Genomic DNA, 18,257 nt, shown 5'->3' on the forward strand with positions numbered 1-18,257 from the left:
TTTTTTTTACAAAAATTGCCTATTTGGTTCAATATGGAACAAATGGGTTCCATATGGAAAACCCGAACCGAATCAAAAAAATGAAGCCTTTAAATCGAACCGAAAACCGAACCGTTTAAAGCCAAACCGAACCGAACCGTTTTACTCGGTTCGTGTCGGTTTTTCGGTTTTCGTTGCTCAGCCCTAACAAAGACTGCCCCCCCCCCCCCGAAAAAATAATAATAATAACAAGGAATGGAAGAAGCAACAATTTATGATGAAATAACAGAAAGTAATAACTAAAGCAAAAGATCGAATAAACAAACTGAAAAGGATTAGGACTGCCAAGTATGCTTTTATTACAACTATTTATTGAACCTTTTTACCTTGTTTTGGTGGCAAAATTTGGCTCTACACCATGCGGTAAAGGATCACGAACCCCCTTAAGAAATTGCAGTCAAGAAAAGGAAGAGTTTAGTCTCTAAGTTCTATATAGCACTTTTGCACCCTATCATATCTTTTGGGTTCCTTGATCACCGACAGAATCACCGGTGGTTGCCAAGCCTCGAATCTTAACATCATAATAGACCTCTTCAACTTTTCTTAGGTCATACTTCATACCTACAATAATGAGAAAGCATTTTATAATACTCGGGTCTATGTTAAGAAGATTAAACTTACTATCGAACTTCTTGCGCAGGAAATCATTCCGGAGATTAAGCATCCGAAAGGCTGCATGAAGATCTGTCAAGAACTTCAACACCTTTCTTGGGCAATCATAGTCACCAGCAGTCACTTGGTTCACCACATACCTCGGCTGGAATGAAATACAACGCATGTTATGTTAAGGGATTTTCCCACATTTTCCCAATTACTTTAGTGGTAGGTAACTAACAAATCATCGACATCATCATCAGAGAGTCAATTTATACAAATGATCCGTTTGGAATTATCACATACATTCTAACAAGTTCTCTGTAATTTTTACTTTCATCAAACGCCTGACTAAAAAAACATGTGAAGAATAGAGCAGCAAGAAAACGTTAGCCAGTTCAAAAAGTCTGAGACTGCAAGTTCCTGACATAGTTCTTACCATTTCATTTGACATGAAACAAATACCTGCATGATGAGAAACACATTCCCTGATCAGCATACTCAATGGGCAGAAAAATAATAACCCCCAAATTTAGATGCTAATTAAATGGCATGTCATGTGTCTTGCACACACAAGAACAGAATAATAACAGTAAACAGAAATAATGAAGAATCAATAATGCTTCATTCAGTTCATCAATAAATGGAACCAGAATAGTTTACTAAAGTATCAATTGGTATGATGAGACAGCCTCCATTTCAATAAGAATCAACAAAAAAATGGAAAACTGAAGTTCGGTTAACTGGCTACTTTTTGTTGTCAACTACATTTAATTTTTATTCAGTAACTAGAATAGTGCAGGATTGTTGACGAAAATCGAAGCATTGTAAGATTTTTAAAAAAATTATAGACACAATCCATTAGATAATAGAACCCAGCAACTTATTCTTTGAAGAAAGAAATTCTCAACACTTACCAACAAGATAATCCTCCAGATCTAAAGCAAAATCCGAATCATTCACTGCCAAAACAACCAATATTCTCAATTAATTCATTAGCAAAGACAAAATTACTCGCAACACAGAAAAAAATTCATTATTGAAACATACATCCAAGCTTTCCTCTGCTTCAGTATGCACAAGCAGATTTCCAGATTCCAACCAATGCATAAAGGCAAGCAAAGAAGCTACCATTTGAGTTTCACTCCTCCAATCTCCATGATATCTAAGCACACCAAATATATCACAAATATTCAACATAAAATGAAATCTGAAAGTAACAAAAACCTTAAAGTCAATCTCACCTGTAATATTGTCCAGGGCATTCCCTAACAACTTCAGCAAGTTTACTGTAAAGATCCTTTAGAACATTAATCTGAGTATTTGCCTTCTCTAAAACCTCTATTAATATATATAGGTAAAATTAAAATTAGGTAATATTCCTAAATTCATATAAATTAAAAAAGAAGAAGAAAAAGAAGAATGTTACGGGGTATTGGTATAGATTGGTGAACGAGGAGGAGGCTAGCTTGCATGAGACGAGTAGACGACTCGATTTCCATAACTACGGTACGTATGCGTTCACGTAAGGTGCCGGAATCTTCTAGCTGGACTCGGAACTTCTCGAACTGCATCTCCAAGGGAGGAGATGTTAGGGGCGAGTAGGAATCACCGCCGGCCATGGAAGTGGAACAGAGAGAAACGCGGGGAGGAAAACAAGAAGGAAGGCTTCTGGAAACGCCGGAGGGAAGGGAGCAAATAGAGGAAATGAAGGGTACAAAGTGAAGAATTGACGGGTTAGGGTTTAAGGAATGACGATAGAGAGCAATGCAGTAAGCGTTTCCAAAAGCTGATTTCATAATTGAAATTGCCTAATTTCTGTCATTTTATTCATTCTTTTATACGTGGGGGTGCTCTGCATCTAATTGGTAACGAAATTGGATAGGTCGGATTTTTTTTTTTTGTTGCTCCAATTTGATTTCAACCTGAAATTTAGAATCTTTTATTTGATTTTGATTTTTTATACTTCATTCGTTTTAAATTTTTGGATGAAAATATGTTTGATTTATTTAGTTAATTTTAAATTTGAGATGTATTTTTTAAATTTAAATGTATATATTTGATCAATTAATCGGTTATTTCGGATCAAACTTTACGAAGAATTATTATGGGACGATTTCTTTAACTCAATAAATGTCAAGATTTCAACTTTTGACTTTGTTTAAAAATTTTAGTATTTTATCCTACTAAATTAAATTATGGTCAATAAATTTGTAATGTTTTGATAAGTTTATAATTATATGGTTTGAATTTAGGGAAAAAAATTAACATGACCTAACATTACTAATTAGTTTAAATTATTATATATATTTATATTTGATAACTTATGTTAAGATCCGTTGTAGTCTAGTTGGTTAGGATACTCGGCTCTCACCCGAGAGACCCGGGTTCAAGTCCCGGCAACGGAATAATTGTTTTTCTTATTACTTTTTTTATTTAATGCTAGATAGACCTTCGGGCTTTTCTGGATATTTTCCTCTTAAAGAAGCAGGAAAATGGCTCAAATATAGTTTCATCTGATACGTCCATTATATGGGTAAAGAAAGTTAACCTACATTTTTCTCCTACCCTGCAATTTCTCTATACTGGAGCTAATGCATTCACCAGTAGAACCATGATCTCTCACACGTATTAAAGCAGACCAATGTACACAGCAGGCTCACAGGGTTAAAAATATCCATCGACTTTGTTCGTTTCAGTTCGAATCCGAGCTCCCCTCATTACCCTACTTCATAGGGCCTCATGTGTTCCAACTTCCACGGTTCTCTGTTTGTCCCAAATGTTGTTTCGATTTAGCCGTCTGTAATTTGCATTATCCAAAACTATAATTATGTTAGTTCGCATCAGTGATTAGGGTTGAATTGGACCACTTCTACGACCCTTGACATTTTAGGTAAGCCCCATGTTCTCATTTTCTATTCCATTTCTTCCGAATTTCATTTCAAACTTGGCTGGTAATTGCAGTTTATGATGAGCTAAGTGGCATACTTTTCATGGACAAATTATTTTAGCCGGACCTGAAAAGGAGGAATTTTTATCGAGGCCGCCTTCACCATCCGTTGTGCAGATTACAGAAGAACCTCTGGAAGCTCCAGAACTTCGCCCCGCTCCACAGGACATTCCAGTATTGACGATGAAGATCAGTCGTCAGGGACGCTTATTTGTTTCAAGAAGATGAATGGTTTTCCTTGGTACGTGTATAGTTTTTTTTCCTTTTTCTTTAGTACATATATATTTAATTTTTTTTATTCAAATAGAAATAGTTAATTTTATTTAAAAAATGAAAAGTTGAAAATTATAATGAATGTTTATCATCATCACGTACAATTAGAATGTTTTCTACAATTATTGATACAAAAAAAAATTATTCCAATTAGATCATATAAGAAAAATGTTAAAAATCTATCTAAAAAATTCAAATAAAATATAGATACGACAGATCTGATTGCATCGAACAAACAAACCACAACAGGAGATCAAATTAATGAAAGACTATCGACAATTGCAAATCAAAGTCAAGTGTCATGAGAAAACTACATTTGAATGCAAATAAAACGGTCAAACGACCAATAAAAAAGACCGAAAACGTGTCGAAAAAAACATAAAAAAACAAGTCATAAAGATAGAAAAACAAAGAGCAAACAAAGATATAATATAAAAAATAAATAATATTGGCGGCCGATGACCAAAACTAAGATTGATGTCGTCGTCCAATAAAGATGAGAAAAACGATAAGAGGTGCAAAAAATTTTAAAAATCCTCGCGCAAAGAAACTAGGGTAACTCTCAGTTAATTATTTTTTATGATATTTAATTCTATGATATATAGAAGAATTATAGGCATAAATGTTTATTTTGCTCAATTAATATTTTTTTTTTGGGCTAATACAGGATGCAGAATAAACATAAGCCTTGGCATAGCTTCTTGAATAATAAGGTTGACAGCTTCGAGAGGGGGTTCGGCAAATTGGATTTCCCCAATACTCTTCCGACGGGACATTGACGCTAACATATCGGCTACACCGTTTGCACCTCTCCGGATTAGTCTAAGGATGATCTCCCAAAGTCTTTCCAGCATCATTCTAATAGTATCAACCAAAGGGACATTGCATGAAGAGTTTGGATCATTGTTTAGCAATCGCACTGCTTCCAAGCTATCAGTTTCAATCATAACTTTATGATATCCAAGCCTTCATGCGTGATCTAATGCAGCGTGTATCACCCATAGTTATGTGATTAAAACCGTGCAAGTTCTAAGGCTTCTAGTATATCCAAAGAGCCACCTACCTTGTGCATTCCGATACACACCCAGGGATGGACCTAGAGGGGGCGAGTGAGGACGGTCGCCCCCTAAAAATTTTAAATTTCTATATATTTTAGATATTTCCTTTGCATTTTCTATTGAAAATATATTTTATACTCCTTAAAATTTTATAAATTTTCCCCTCCTAACATAAAATTACTCGTCCATACCCTGCACACACCCAAATAGGAGTCGCGCGATCACTATTGCGGACAGTTCCATCAACAGTTGCTTTAATCTAGCCCTCCATTGGCCTATCCTAAATACATACATCTTCTACATGATTACCCAGCATTCAATGGGATGCTCTCCCCCTTAATATGTCATCTACAGACCTTTTACTACCTATCACAATATTCTCATATTCTATGAAATAGCTATTGAAGAGCTTGGTATTACGAGCTTTCCAAAGGTTCCAGCACACCACTGGAAAGAGAGTATCCCAATTCCCACAATCATTGACATAGCTTCCAATGTTTAGGAGATTATCTCATATCCATCACCTAAATGGTACTTGCATGAATTCAGAAAATGTATCCCAACGAATCAAGCTCAACGACGTTGAATAGGTCTTGGTATTTGAAAATTTATTTGGAGAATAGTTCTTATTCGCTGGGGAATATCTAATCTCCAAATAAATTTCCAAATACCATCACTTTGCCCTTCTTCATATAAAGAGATAGCATGATAGGCCAATTTAGTCGAGAATGACTTCCTTTCCTCCCACTTCCACCCGAAAGTGTCAGCACCTAAGATAGATTGTGGAGGGTTGGTTGCAGCGATCTTCTTTAAGGTTTTCACGAAGAGAACTCAATTGATTTTATCCCAATCCCAATGGCCAGAAGAAGTTACCATCGCGGCTACAACGGTAGGTGTCGGAGTAGTGTGGTTGACAATTTTGTTGGCAAGAGAACCCTCATGATCCAGCAAACTCTGCGCAAACCCTTCCATAATCGAGAACAATTTTTGCCACGCGACGAAGTAGGTATCGGCTCTAAACATCTATATTTGGCCCTCATAACCTTTACCCACAGCTTTTCCGTGTGAACTACAAGTTGGAATCCGATTTTCATGATGAATGCCTTATTATAGTGCTCCATAATCTGCAAACCCAAGCCCCCCCTGATGAAGAGGTTTATGCACGGTGTTCCAATTAACAATGTTGATTCTCCTGTTTCCGTAAGAATAACCCCACACAAATCCCCGAATCAATTTCTCAATTTCATCACATACACTCTTGGGAATCCATGACGTTTTCACAGCATAAGAAGGGATAATGTTCTCGACCAGCAAGTGATAATGTTCTCGCTGCTCAACTCGACAATCTTTCTTTAATTTTATCAATCAAGAGTATGTCGTTTTAGGGACTCGTTGGTGCAGCAGCGGCACTCCAATGTATTTACCCAAATCGATAACTTTCATATAGTCAAGGTCGCCCGCTATGTCAGCCCGGAGCTCTCTTGTGATGTTACTTGAGAAAAAAATGTGTTTTCATAGCACTTACCCGATGACCCAAGCTTATACAAAATATTTCTAAGGTCTCTTTCATAACATTCATGTGATCAGATAAAACTTCACCACATAAGATTAAACCATCCACAAAAAATAAATGTGAGATGGGGGCTCCGCAAGATAACTGAATTGGTTTCCAACACTTAGCATCAATACCTCTCACTATCACTTGAGAGAGCCTCTGCATACACAACACAAAAAGATAGATATGGCGATAGGGGGTCGCCTTGCCGAATTCCTCTTGTTGACTTGAATTCTTCGATCTTTACCCCATTCCAAAGGACTCGAGTGGTCACTGAACATACACACAACATAATCAAATCAATTAGTTTAGGTGATGCATCTTCTTGGAAATAATTTCGTTAGGTTTTAACTGATGTAATTATATCTTCGAAGTCATTTAATTATCAATCCAATTTTTTGATCAATGTTGATAGTTATGTATTAAGGTTGCAGTCCATCATGCTAATATGATAATCGAGGTATGAACGATGACATAATAAAGGGATTAAATTGATTTTTTTAATCTGACTTAGAAGATTTTTTTTGTTCGAGTTCAAAGGCATAATTAATTTTAATTAAAAGTTCGAGTACTTATTTAATCTTTAAGCAAAAATAAGAAATCGTTAAAATTTTCAAATATTAATTTTTTAAAAAATATTCATAAAAATTATTTAAAAAATAAAAAAACATTTAAATTTTTTAAAAAGTAAGTGAAAATTTAAAATATATAAAAAATTATAATATAAAAGATAAATTTTATAAAATATTTATAAAGTATTATAAATTTTAAGCACTTTTATTAGAAAAGTCTTTAATTTTATCTCGTTAGCATTACTAGTACTCCTTAAACACATTTTTAATGCAAATAACTTTATATAAAAGTAACAATAAAATCCAAAATATTCTCATTACTATATGATGTACTTGAGCTAACGAGAGAAAGATTTATGTGTTTGTATTATATTTGGTTTAAAACAGTATTACATTTTATACAATTTTTTTTGGATAAGTTGAATTTTATTATCCAAATGAGCAAAGTTTGCTACAACAAACATCCCAAAAGGGAGTATAAACAGTTACTTACAACAAAAAATGGTTAGTCTATACCCCAATAGAAGCATAGATTAAAGTTAACATTATCTATTCTCTTAATGTTTTTGCCTCTAAGTTGAATTCGGACAAGCTCCTTGATGGTTGACAGAATTTGTTCAACTTTTCTAGGTCCTCGTTGAAAGATTCTTCTATTTCTCTCCTCCTAAATCGAGTAGATGAACGAAGTCCAAGCTATCTTCAATAAGGTATAAAGAAGAGATTTGACCTTCCAATCATCACAAGCCCAATCTATCATTGCTTCCCAAGACATGTAGGGTTTACGCAAGTGGGAAAGATTTAAGATAGATTTCCATAGAGATTTAGCAAAATTGCAGTCACCAAACAAATGATTCCTTGTTTCGAGAGCCTCGTTGCATAAGACGCAAAGACCATCCATGACAATTCCCATCCGAGACAGTCTCTCCCGAGTTGGGAGTCTGTCCAAGATAGACATCCAAGCTATCATATTGAACTTAGGAATATGGGAAGGGAACCATATCACTTTATGCCAAGAAACCTTGTTTCTTTGTTCTCTGACTGCTTCCCAAATATCTTTAGTAGTCTTAGTTCCTGCATTAAGAATGGAAAGAGCTGTAGTTCTAAGTTTCAATAGTTTCTTGATGTTCTAGCTATGAGCAGTACTTTCTGCCATGTCCCTGAAGTCATTGTTCTTAATCACATAGCATTTTAACCAAGCAATCATAGTGATCATTCTCCTGCAAGAATGTTTCGAATAAACTGAATCATAAATGCAGTGTTCCAAGATTTAATGTTCTTCAAACCTAGGCCTCCTTCAGATTTGGGGCAGGAGATTTTTTCCCAGCTGACCCTAGCTCCAGTTGTTGCCTGATAAGTTCCTTTCCATAGGAAGCGAGAGCATAGTTGGTCAATTAGGTTGATAATAGTTTGAGGAAGAATGAATTGTCTGCACCAGTAGTTAGCCACACTAAAGAGAACTGTTTTGACAAGCTCAAGTCTCCCAGCATAGCTTAAGAGCTTACCAGACCAATGGTGGAGCTTTAGCTTAATTTTGTCAATAAGAGGCTGACAATCATGTTTAGTAAGCTTTTTAGTGACTAAAGGAACCCCCAAGTACCTTACAGATAGGAATCCTTACTTAAAACCAATAGTGCATTTGATAGTTTCCAGATTTCTAGAGGAAATTCCAGCAACATACAGTTTTGTCTTGCTAACATTAAACTTAAGACCAGACAAATCATAGAAATGATAAAGGACAGAAATGATTCCAGCTATAGATTCAAGATTTCCTTTGCAAAAAATTAAAAGATCATCTGCAAATGATAGATGAGTGAGGCCAATCTTTTTGCATTTTGGGTGATACCCAAAGATCCCTTTGGCAGCAACAATATTAAGAATTTTAGAAAGGATGTTCATAGCAAGCACAAATAAAATAGGGGATAAAGGGTCACCTTGTCTAATCCCCCTCTGGCCTTTGAAATATCCTACCAAGCTTCCAATGAATGAAATAAAATATCTAGCTTCTTTAAAGCAAGCCTCTATCCACCTTATGAAGGTACTTGGCAGCCCAATGGCTTTGAGGATAGCATAAATGAAGACCCAGTTGAGAGAATCAAAAGCTTTTTGGAGGTCAATTTTGAGAGCACACCTTGGAGAGATATGCTTCCTTCCATATCCTTTCACTAATTCTTGACCAAGGAGTGTATTATCAATTATTGTTTTTCATATATTTAAAATGTTATGATAACACTCTTTTTTTGTCAATATTCCTTTCTTCATATATTTATTATTTTTTTCATATATTTTTTTGTTTTTTCATTATTGATGATGTTATTTTTTTAGTCAACATTCCTTTCTTCATGTGAAAATAGTCAATATTATTTTCCTTGCATATTCTTATAAGTACTTTCTTGTATTTTTTTTTTCAGGTTTAAATTTGACATGTATATCCAAATGACGTTTATTTGATTATCTTGTTCATTTATTCTCGTTTTTGACCATCCAATCAAATATTGATAGACATTTATAATCATCAAAGATAGGTCGCAATTGAATTACAATAATATTATTTTATCAACGATTCATTATTGTTATACATTTTTGTGTTAGCATTACTAGTGTTTATCATTCACAATTAAAAATAATGTTTGTTTGTATTTATCATTATTTTGAGTTATTCGATTATATTTTTATTTTTTTATAATCTTTTTCTATGTTTTGACTAATTTGTATATTTCGATGGATTAAAAAAATGTATATTTTATGTTATATGTTTACTCAAATCTTTTTTATAAGTTTTTATTTATAATTTTAGAGTATTTATTCTTTATTTAATAAAATTATTTATTGTTACTATTTTTTAAAGAATGTTATGAATTCTATATGTTTTTTAGATATAATGATAAAATTACTTTCAACGTTAGTAAAATCGGTCATTTTTGTTCTCTCTCTTTTTTTTAAACATTTTAATTTTTAATGTTTTAATATTTTTGTCAAAATATACTTTATTAAACGAAAACCATTAATTGACTAACGAATAACATATGTTATTGATATGATATTTTCACATGTATTCAATTGATATGACATATGTCATATTATCACTTTGGAGACACGTCATATGCTACATCATTACTTTAGTCATGTGTCACATGTCACATTATTATTTTAGTGACGTGTCACATACTACATCATTAATTAAATACACGTAAAAATATCACATCAATAACATGTATTTATAGTTCATTTTCATTTAATATGATTTGTTTTGATAAAAATAAAATATTAAAAACTAAAACGTTTCTTAAAAATAAAAAATAAAATAACTATTTATGTAAGAGTAATTTTACTTTTATATATATACAAACAGGTGTCCTAACACATTGGTTGTTTAATATTGACACCTAGTTGGGAGTGATCTCTTTGGGCCTAACACATAGCTAGGCCTGCATGCCCCCGGTTCTAACGGAGCTGCAGAATATAATTCTTCCACCTCACAAGTCAACAATCAGCACGAATAATAAAGGCATCTCCCAACAGTTTTACACTGTTTAGCCATTATTCTCGTTCGTGTGCCTTCCTCTTCAGATTTACCCTTTCTCTGTACAACAACCAACAGTACTACTCCTGCCCTGCACCTCTCCACTCCACCTACTAACACTTCAGGTAAATTTGACAACATCATGTCTCTTGTCCGTGAAGTACGTATCGAATATGAATATGGAGATTGTTAGATATCTACTCAAATTATAACTATACTCGTTTTAAAAAATAATATCTCTATCCTTCCAGTCCCTGACAGCTAGTGGGTTGCAGAGATTGCAGAGGGTAACAGTAGATATACCTTATTAAGAGGAGCCAGTAACCCCAGAATCAAAATCCTTCCCTTTTCCTATATAAATACCACCACCAAGTTCATCCCTTTTATATTTTTTACTGCTTCTATTTCTAGTAGTATAGTTGCAGTGGTGCTGCCAGTGTCATAAACACCAACAGTAGGCACATCTGAAGCTTAGTCGATCACATGGCAGGCAAAGAAAAGGACACAAGAATCATTTGGTTAAGAAGCAGCGAGCCAAATTCTACATCCTCCGACGTTGCATTGCGATGCTCGTTTGCGGGCGTGACCGAGGCGAGCCTTAGGGGAAAAGGCCAGCTTATTTGGTTTCATGGCTTTGTATAGTAGTTTAAAGGAAGTACTTTTGATTTCATATATAATACTATTAGAGTATTAAGTATAAGAAAATTTATTTAGTGCTGCAAATAAAATTATGGATCTCTGTTTAGATTTTCTTCTTTTTTTTCTGTCAAATGGATTGATGGGACGGAAGGGAAATCTGGGTTGTCATCTTTTTCTCTCAACTGTTCATTTCTCATTGCTGGAGAGGGGGGGGGGGAAACCATGAAAATTCCTCTCTTTTTTTAATTGTTTTTTCTTCATTTTTTTTAGTTTTTTAGCTACCTGCTGGTTAACAATTGAAACTGCAAATTCTTCTTGTTCTTCTTCTTTTCCAGATCTTCACATGGAATCATCATTGGTTAAAGAGTAGCATCTACTTTCCCCAGATTTCTGTATTATTTCCTTTTCACTGTCAAACTTATGAATCATTGAACTGTTAACAGCTAATCGTACTTTTGTTTTAAAAAACCCTACTTGAATATTCAATAAAAAATAATATTAAATTATATTTTTTTTCAAATATATTAACTTTTTTAAAGAAAAAACATATACCAAATCCCTTTTGTTTTGGAAAAAATGTAAATCAAGTATTAGAGAAGAAAAATATAATTGTTGAGAGTGCTTCTTTCAAGTAAGGTAGGTTAAGAGAAATAGGGAGAAAGTAGTGATGGAAATGGTTCTCAATCCCATACATTTATATTTATATTATTGCACGAACCAAACGATCTTGGTAATAAAGAAATTATTGTTATATCTTGAAGTCTTAGATTCGAGCAGTATGAATGTCAGAAGTGTGAGCGTTTAATATTTAATGTTTATTAAAGATTTGTCTTTGAAACTTTGATGGTTTATTTGGCTATTGCTATGCGGTGAGCTTTGAAGTATGATTAATTATGGTGTATTGTGTTGTGTTGGAACTTTATAATAATACTACAATAGAATGTAGTATGTAGTATGTAGATATATTAATTACCATGAAGTGTCATATTTTTAAGCTAAGTATGTAGATGTAATAGTTACTATGTTTTTTAATAAATGTAGTAATTGCTATAAAGTATCATTATAAGTGGTAAAAGAGAAGCTTATTATTTTTAGATGTCTTGAGTTCAAGCAGTCGCGTCTGCAGTGTGTATTGTCAATAAGTTAAGAAAATCTTAAACAGATGTGATTCCAGGAGGCAAGTTTTGCCATCTTATCTGCAATCTTGTTCCCATTCCTGCATATCCATTGGACCTTTGTTATCCAGCATCCATACCTTCGTTGCTTTAGGATTGCGCGCACTAGAGGAATATGATTGTCAATGGTAGCACTATCTTCGATCAGCTTGACTACTTTGCTACAGTCGGATTGTATCAATAATTTGAAAACCCCAAAGCTCCTTGCAATGAGTAAACCTTCATAGATGCTCCAGAGTTCTGCATGGAGGGCCGATATTGTCCCTATATTCTTTGTAAAACCTGTAATCCAGTCACCAGTAGAGTTACGAAACACACCACCAATCGAACCTCGCCCATCAAGTGTCGCAACTGCACCATCCGTGTTTAAACACGTCCATCCTCAGGGTGGCAAAGACCATGTTGAAGCAGCCCCATGTTGTCTCGGGCGTGCAGAAGGATTTCTGATATTGGTTTCATAGCATTTGGCCCAACTATAACTACTATGAATGATCGAGTCTGTTTTATAAGTGATACCCTTAAAAACATAATCGTTCATTTGTTTCCAAATTAGCCAAATGAGAGCAGTAAAAAGAGAGGACCAAGAGGGATCACTATCGCATAAGGGACGATGCACGTGTATGTTTTGCGTAATCCATGAATGAAGGTCAGTCCCGAAAAAGCTTGAGCAGGCGGATTGGGGCACAATGTGCAACCACATGTGTCGGCTTGGTGGGCAGTCACGTAGCACATGAATTACAGTTTCAGTTGCTGCACCACAAGTCGGACATGAATAGTTATTTGTGAGCAGTCGTCTTCCTCGCTCATAATCCGTCATGATTTTTTCTTTATAAGCGAGCCATGTAAACATCCGAACTCGTTGAGGAGCAGTGATTGACCAAATTACCTTCGAAATAGAGCTTTTTTCATTCCAGTTACCTTCCATGAGAAAAGTATAAGCTGACTTAATTGTAAAGCTAAGTTCAGGAGTCCATCTCCATATCAGTGTATCGGGTTTATCGTTTCTATCTGGGGGTAGAACACTAATGACATGAGGTATGGCAGCTGGAATAAGAACTTGAGATAGAGCTTCAATGTCCCAATGGCCATGAACATCAACGAAGTTGTGAATTTTCTGGGTTAAATCAGCATGTATATCATCTCGGGCATAGTCTCGTAAAGGCCCCAAGCTCGGCACCCAATTATCATTCCAGAAAGTTATAGAGTTCCCATTACCCACTGACCAAACCAAACATGAGAGCAATTGTCTCCATATTTTTGATATTCCTCTCCATAATAGAGAACAATTGTACTTTTCAACCAATATAGGGTGAGCCTCCTGGATTTTATATTTTTGTCTGAGTAGTTGGACCCAGTAAGAGTTTGTCTTCACCATAAGGGAATAGCCAAGCTTCATCATGAAAGCTTTGTTTTGCTCAAGAGGTCGAATAAACCCCAAACCTCTTCGATCAATTAGATTACAAATGGTAGTCCAGTTAACTAGAGAGATTTTCCTGCCAGATAGTTCCTACCCCTAAATAAAACATCTTACCGTAATTTCTATCTCATTATAGACTCGTTTAGGGAATGACATGACTTGCATAAAATAATTCAGAATAGCTGAAAGGACTGATTTTGTCAGAGTAATACGCCCTGCAAGCGAAAGGGATCGAGCAGCCCATCCATTTAGTTTACTCCTGAACTTATCAAAGATAAAATCAAAATCAGCAATTTTCATACGTCTATGGAGGACCGGAAGTCCAAGATACTTCCCCATAGATTCAACTTCTTGGAAACCAAGACATGATAGAATAAAAGATTTCGTGGATATGGTGGTATTAGGCGAGAAGTATATATGCGCCTTCCGTTTACTAACTTTGTGCCCCGAGAAATACCCAAATTCCTTGAGGGTTTTCTCAATGATTTCCGCATGGTGTAGGTCAGCCTTTGCATATAACATAAGATCATCAACAAAAAATAAATGATTGATGGAGAGACCCTGCCGGGAAAAAGAATAACCCTTCCAATCACCTTCTTCAACACATTTACGGATGCTATGGCCAAGGCGTTCCATTGCTAGAACAAAGAGGTATGTAGAAAGTGGGTCACCTTATCGGATACCTCGTTCTGGTTGGAACGCAGAAGAATTCTCACCATTCCATTGGATTTGCATAGAGGTCGAAGTGATACAGTGCATTATGAGTCGGATAGTGCATGGTGGAAAGCCATCTTCAGTGAGCGAGTCTTGAATGAACTCCCATCGGAGGTGATCGAAAGCTTTTTCAAGATCCACCTTAATTGCCATCCAAACTTGCTTTGTCTTGAGTTGGCGCATGGAATGGATTACCTCCTGATTTATAATGATGTTTTCGGTGATAGAGCGGCAAGCGATAAAGCTTGTTTGATTCGGCATGATCAGAATAGGCATCACTTGTTTTATGCGACGGGCAATAATTTTTATGATGAGTTTGTACATAACTGTGCATAAGCTGATGGGACGGAAGTTCGTGAAAGTTTCAGGTCCTTCTTTTTTTGGGATTAGAACAAGCACAGTTTTGTTTAGGTCGGCTTCAATGTCACCTCCTGTAAAAACGTTTTTCACCATGCTGCAGACAGAATGACCCACCACGTGCCACTGTTGTTGGAAAAATTCTGCATGGAGGCCATCATGTCCCGGTGCTTTTAGGGGAGCAATATCCTTAAGAGCTTCATAGATTTCCTTTTCATCGGGTTCAATGGACATGGAATCCTTTAAATGAGTCGAAATAGCCGGGAAGTAACCTGAAATGGGAAAAATTCCCTACCACGTCCTCATCGCATGCATAAACATTTCTGAAAAAATTAACCGCTTCTTCTTTAAGTTTATTCGTGTCAAAGCACCAATCATTTAGAGAAAGTTTAAGGGCCAAGATTCGGTTCTTTTGCTTTCGCTGCAAGGCACTTCTATGGAAGTATTTTGTAATTCAGTCACCTTGGGTAGTCCAATTTATTCTTGAGTGTTGTTTCCATAGAATTTCCTCTTGGTCTAGGAGTTGCTCTAACTCGGTGAGAAGTTCGATTTCAAGATTGATAAGGAAAGTCGAATGATGTCTATTGAGGCTTTTGTGTATTCCTCGAAGTCTTGCCATAACTATCTTCTTTTTTGTGCCAATATAACCAAACACCTTTTTATTCCATGTATCAGCTGCATAAGTAAAAAGGGTGATAGTGTCTGAAAGAGACTCAGAGTTTATCCAGTTATCCTTCACCATTCGGTTGAAATCATCATGTTGTAACCAGCCAGAGAAATATCTGAATTGAGTCGGGCGAAGGTTAGGTGTAGAGCTGCCAACACAAAGGAGAATTGGTCTGTGATTTTTATCATTTTGATATTTTATGATTTCGTCCCTTCTTAAAATTTTAGAAGTTCACTTCTTTAGTATAAAATCTTACGTTTGTTCTAATAACGTACTAAGGATTGTGTTGGGTAAAATGATGTCTTGAAATTCTAGTATAATAACTAGTACTAGTTTACACAATTCAAGCTATATATGGAGTAAAAATGTTAATATAGGCAAACCCCAGGTTCAAGTTAATTGATTTGTATTCAGCAAATCCATATTTAAATTTCATTTTTATCTTAAGTGAAAAATATATATGTATGATCATATTTAGAAGTATTCTTTTAGATTTGGATTAAAATTAAGTATATACTATCAGTAAATATAATTAATTATTTTTATTATTAATATCTTTTAATAACCAAACAATTGATCTTGAAATGCATTTCGTGTTTATGGATGATAATCGGACCTCGAACCGCGTGATTAAAGGTTTACAAGAGATTGTTAGAGTTTAGAGCATGAGAAATGCTAAGATATAAGCAGAAAAGAGGGCAAATTGAAGGGGAGTGATGTGGATACAAATATTATCAGGTCGAGTTGGGTTTTTGGTCTATTAAAATTCAATTTGAAATTTAAAATTTTTTATCCGTATTTGATTTAACTTTAAACTTGATATGATTATTTTAGATCAAACCCGACATTTGATTTAATCCGAACCGATTCACACACGCGCGCACGCGCATATATATATATATATATATATATATATAGGGTATAGAATAATGTTACACAATGTAAAACTAAAAGCGTTTTACATAGATTTAGAAATATTGGATGAGTAAAAATATATGTATGAGATTAACAGTAAGAAATGAGAAAATATTCACTAGAAAAAAAAACAAGAGTCAATCTCAACCATCTATTTTAACTCATCTAACGATCTTAAATCTGTGTAAAACTAAAGAGTTTTACATTGTGTAAGTAGATCCTAACCTTACTTATATAAGTATTATTACAGTTATAGCTAAATATATAAGAGATGATTATAATATTTTCTCTAATCTAGTTGGATAAAAAAATACACTAAGTTCAAGCCCAACCCAAATATAAAATTTCAAAATAAAATTGATCAGATCGAATCGAATCGAATCGAATCGAGCAAAAATCGAAACTACCAATTTCAGGAGACATTGAGCATCCTTATAGGAAAAAAAGAAAAGAAGAGAAGGCGACGAAGTTAATTTAGACTATTAGAGAGAGGCATATATGGTACAATTATGTAATTAAATAGAGGTATGATATTAAAACAGTGGTAGTTAGATAACGGTAAAATTTTTATTTAAAACTATTATTATATGATTGTAATATCCATAATAATAATAACACTCATGATTATTGTAATCGTAATAAACATGAAATATATTTCATAATCTCAAATTTTAATACTAAAATTGAATTTTTTTTATTAATCTGAGATAAATATAAGATAATATATGTTCAAAGATAACTTTTAATCATTTGATAATAAACACTCATACCTCTAATATTTATGATGTTCAAAAATTTTAAAAAATAATAATTATTATTTATTTTATTATTAAGATTGTTCGGTTCGTGCATATATTTTCTTTCTTTTGATGATCCTCAACCCCAACCCCAACCATCTTATCAATGATGGACCCAAATTGATCAGCACAATCACCTTTTTGACTCCCCCTATAAAAAGTTTTCAGATCCACACATGTTTTGATATTTATGATGTCTTATCAAATTATTACACACATTCAATAATCTTAATTTTCAATATTATATTTTCTGCATATGTTTCAATATTGTGAGTTCGAAAGTGAAACATGATGGGAGTAGTACTATACCTACGTATCCTGCAAAAGCAAGCAATGAAACTCCATGAAAACACCAAAGTTGAAAGATTGGGATGGAAGGGGCACCAAAATGTAGAAAGAAATTAAGAGAGAGAAAAAATACCAGTATGACAGCAGTAGGGAGGAGACCCATAACTTAGGCAGATGTAACAGGTGCATACCTGACGAGGTTGAAATATATTATAACAATATAGATAAATGCATGATTTTATTTTAAAAGAATGAATTTATAAAATTTTAAAAGATGACGAACTTATAAAATTATAAGAAATAAAAAATTAAATGTAAATAGAAAATTTAAAGAAAATATCTAAAATATATGATAATTTTAAATTAATTAAACTATACAAATGACCACTTAAGTATTGTCTCATTTTACTTTAGTTATTGATATTTCAATTTTATCAATCAAATCATCTAACTATTTAATTATGGTCAGTTAAGTAATATTTGATGGAGATGTTGACATGACAGTTAAAACATTGGCATAATTATATATATTTAGTCATCATTACTTACATATTTTACCAATTTAATTCAAAAAAATAATACTCCAATCAAGAGGCGATACATATCAACATAATATTGTAATACATTTCACTAGTGGCATGTGTCACCCACTGATTAGAGAGTTAATTTATCCAATTAAAATATTAAAATTAATTTAAAAAACTCTCCAACCAGCTGGTGAAACATG

The 18,257-nt window shown here is 34.1% G+C and overlaps 2 protein-coding genes and 1 non-coding gene across 3 annotated transcripts; 1 reads left to right on the forward strand and 2 right to left on the reverse strand.

The window, feature by feature from the left end:
• Positions 1-328: 328 nt before the first annotated feature.
• Positions 329-2,432, reverse strand: LOC120211685 (translin-like). The gene is made up of 7 exons (XM_039210173.1): positions 2,063-2,432; positions 1,878-1,974; positions 1,680-1,798; positions 1,551-1,595; positions 1,073-1,098; positions 661-796; positions 329-600 (listed from the first exon to the last, which is right to left on the reverse strand). The coding sequence occupies exons 1-7, from the start codon at positions 2,430-2,432 to the stop codon at positions 491-493; spliced, it is 903 nt and encodes a 300-aa protein (XP_039066104.1). The 3' UTR covers positions 329-490.
• A 536-nt stretch (positions 2,433-2,968) lies between these two features.
• TRNAE-CUC lies at positions 2,969-3,041 on the forward strand. The gene has a single exon. It is a non-coding gene; the product is annotated as a tRNA-Glu (tRNA).
• A 7,827-nt stretch (positions 3,042-10,868) lies between these two features.
• On the reverse strand, positions 10,869-15,605 carry LOC120211665. The gene is made up of 8 exons (XM_039210163.1): positions 15,326-15,605; positions 14,476-15,135; positions 13,907-14,430; positions 12,992-13,741; positions 12,750-12,873; positions 12,456-12,657; positions 11,483-11,537; positions 10,869-10,991 (listed from the first exon to the last, which is right to left on the reverse strand). The coding sequence occupies exons 1-8, from the start codon at positions 15,603-15,605 to the stop codon at positions 10,869-10,871; spliced, it is 2,718 nt and encodes a 905-aa protein (XP_039066094.1).
• Between the last annotated feature and the right edge of the window lie 2,652 nt (positions 15,606-18,257).

The sequence above is a fragment of the Hibiscus syriacus genome, unplaced genomic scaffold (assembly GCF_006381635.1).
Source record: "Hibiscus syriacus cultivar Baekdansim isolate YM2019G1 unplaced genomic scaffold, ASM638163v2 tig00109980_pilon, whole genome shotgun sequence".
NCBI classification, from domain to species: Eukaryota; Viridiplantae; Streptophyta; class Magnoliopsida; order Malvales; family Malvaceae; genus Hibiscus; species Hibiscus syriacus.